This window comes from Peromyscus eremicus, chromosome 3 (assembly GCF_949786415.1).
Source record: "Peromyscus eremicus chromosome 3, PerEre_H2_v1, whole genome shotgun sequence".
Classification (NCBI taxonomy): domain Eukaryota; kingdom Metazoa; phylum Chordata; class Mammalia; order Rodentia; family Cricetidae; genus Peromyscus; species Peromyscus eremicus.
In genome coordinates this window covers 114,001,845-114,004,934 of record NC_081418.1, presented here as the reverse complement: position 1 = coordinate 114,004,934, position 3,090 = coordinate 114,001,845, and the positions used below count along the sequence as shown (strand labels likewise).

The window sequence follows — 3,090 nt, the reverse complement described above, 5'->3', positions numbered from 1 at the left end:
ACATCTAGAAAAATGAGATTGCTAGTGCACAAGACAGACATTTAATATTGAAAGATACTGCCAATTGACACTTCTAAGTGATTCTAACAAAGTATAACTAAAATACAGCATTGTGTCAGGAGAGTCACTTCCCAGTGTAGTTTTTATTGAGGCATGATATCATTATACACATTAATGTTCTTGTTAATTAATATCTCACAGCAGTAACCACAAGGCCTGTATCTTACTTCTGTCAAGATTTTAGCACATATGTCTTTTCATAAGAACAAAAATGTAGCTCTTAAGTAAATACAGCTAATAGTCATTCAGTGACTGTCTAAGAGAAGTGTTAAGTGGGCCTTGTATAAGGAAGCCCCTCTGAACTGTTCTTCAGAAAACATGGCTACCCTGACTTCAGATGCCTTGCCTTCACCCTTTTTTTTTTTTTCTTTTTACATTTAATAGTATTGTAACATTTAATAGCAGTGAAGGATATAACATTACAGAGTAAAAACTTTAATAAAACAACAAAGTACTGGATTACACCTTCCTGTGATCATGTGTGGCCACTGGAGAAGCAAGGCCTGACAGGGTAATTGAAGGTGCCAGGAGGATACCTGTATATGAGGGAACTCTTGGTAACATTCAGGAAGCTTAAACATCCATCCTCACAATCAAGAAGCACGCCAACCTGGCCCAATGGCTTCTCAATGTAGTGCCGGGATACTGGGCATGTGGTGAGGAGACTGTAGTGATTACCCTCCTTCACACACACAAGAAGAAAGGCATCCTCAGATTCAATCATTTGGTTTCTATTCCGTAACCGGGAATCCTTACAGACTCCCACAGCCCAATCCCAAGAGTCCTTCAAATCCAGCTCCCAGTAATACTTCCCTGAGATGAAGCTCTGTGATCCCCAGGAGGAAAAATAGAATCCAGCAGAATCTGCAGGTTTATCCTTATGGTGAGGTCTGAAGCTGAATCTTCTCATGATATTAAATAGGTTCATCTTGGAATGAAGTACGGTTATGTTTTCAAAGAAAACGTGCGCTTGGAACTGGTTGTAACTTTCAGTCAGTCCAGTGATGGGTAGGGCATTGAGTTGTGGTTTCACAGCCTGCGGCATGCTCAGCTGCATTGACTCACTCCTTCTGAACATGTCATCCAAATCCTGCAGCAGGACCACATATGGCTCCTGGGACATTGCCATCAGCTCCTGATACATTTCTCTTAGTTGTTTCTTCTTTTGGACCATCATGGCTTCACTTGTCCTGAGTTTCTCTAAAACACATTGGCCTTCATTTCTCATAGACTCGATGTGTTGCACTTCCTCTTCACAGAGGAGTGGGTGCAGTTTTGTATACTCTGACCTGATCATTTGTTCACGCAGAGTCAGGTAGTCCACCCACAGAGTTGTCATTTTGTTCTCTGCCTCTAAATTCTCTTGATTTTCTTGGATCTTCTCCCATAAAGATGCCATTTGCTTTAGAAGCCTTTCCATTTGACTCTCAGCAGCTGCTTCAATGGGACGGTGTCTGTGTCCTCTGTGCTCTTGGGAGTTGGAGCAGAGTTGACAGAGGAAGATCCTGTTCTCAGCACAGAAGATCCTCTTTGTCTTTTTGTGGGTCATACACTTATGCTCTTCAGAGCTCAGGTCCTTCATGAGGCTGATTTGTCTGGTAATGGACACCAGCTTCTTCAGAACAATGTTAGTTCTCAATTCCTTCTTAGATGGTTCCCTACACATAGGGCATTGATAAGTACGTTGGATGTCTTCCCAGGAAAGGTGGAGGCAGGCTCGACAGAAGCTGTGGCCACAGCTTATGGTGACTGGGTCTGTCAAGCTGCTCAGGCAGATGAAGCAGGTAAGTTCTTTCTGGAAGGCTTGTGAAATATCTGACTCCATTTCTCCAAGAAATAGTCTCCAGCCTCAGCAGTGTTTCGTGGGGACACAACAATAGTAGTTCAGATCTGGGGTATGATCCTCAATGTATGGAGGGGATAGATTTAGCAGTCTAGGAGCCAGAAGGTATGGAAACACACTCTGTCTGGTCTAGAGAAGAGTGAACCTGGCTGGCCCTTGGAGTGTCCTTATATACTCTCTAAAGACCACGCCCACTTTTTCCCATGTTGCTTTTACTTGTAGGTGAGCTCCTGTAAATAGCAGTATTCTTGATGGAAGATTGAATTAACTCCATGGCCAGTATCCACAATCAAATCTGTACAACAAGGTTTCCTGAGTTCCTACTGAACTGGGTGTGGTAGCTCACACCTTTAATCCATATAGTCCTAGGGAATGGGCTGCTGAAGCAGGAGGAGTTTTAGTTCAAAGCCTGCTAGGATATACAGTAAGAACTTTACTAAAAAAATAAATAAATAAAGAGAAATTTTGCTACAATATTTCACTGTTTCTAAATATTTTGTCTGGTGCTTATATTTTTGCTTTTCCTTTTCTTTTTGTAATTTCACAGTTAATGATATCAATCTGTTATTTTAGCAAATATCAACATTAAAAAGTTCTCAATAATTCTTTAGAATTTTGCTCAACCCATTTTTATAATAGTCTCCTCAACTGCAATTTCTTCGAGATTCATCACTTACTCTACCCACTTTTCTTTTTTCTTTTTTTAATAAACACATGGGGGAGCCAGGCAGTGGTGACACATACCTTCAATCCTAGCATTCTGGAGGCAGAGGCATGCAGATTTCTGTGAGTTAGAGGCTAGCCTGGTCTACCAAGTGAATTCAAAGCTGTGCTCAAAAGATACACAGAGAAGCCAGGTCTCGAGAAAAAAACAAAAAACAAAACAAAACAAAACAAAAAACACATTTGATTAACTAAAACCCAAGAGTCTCAGAATTTTTTTGGTGAGAGAATAATCTTGATTAAATCATTTGAAGTGGGAAGCCCCACCTAAATTCAGATGTATTGAGGTGAGAGAATCCACCTTAAATCTTAGCTGGTGGCAGCCTATATAAAAGGACATGGAAGAAGGAAACTCTCTCATATTTGCTCTTTGTCTTCTTGCTCTCACTCCCATTGGCAAGTTCATCCCTTCCCTGGTAAGATCCTATTTTTTTGAGGTGGGGTATTTCAAAGTATACTGAAGA

The 3,090-nt window shown here is 40.9% G+C and overlaps 1 protein-coding gene across 1 annotated transcript; it reads right to left on the bottom strand.

Annotated features, from left to right (window-relative positions):
- Positions 1-535: 535 nt before the first annotated feature.
- LOC131906575 (tripartite motif-containing protein 43-like) lies at positions 536-1,885 on the bottom strand. Its single transcript, XM_059257184.1, has one exon. It carries the CDS (start codon positions 1,883-1,885, stop codon positions 536-538), a length of 1,350 nt encoding a protein of 449 aa, XP_059113167.1.
- Between the last annotated feature and the right edge of the window lie 1,205 nt (positions 1,886-3,090).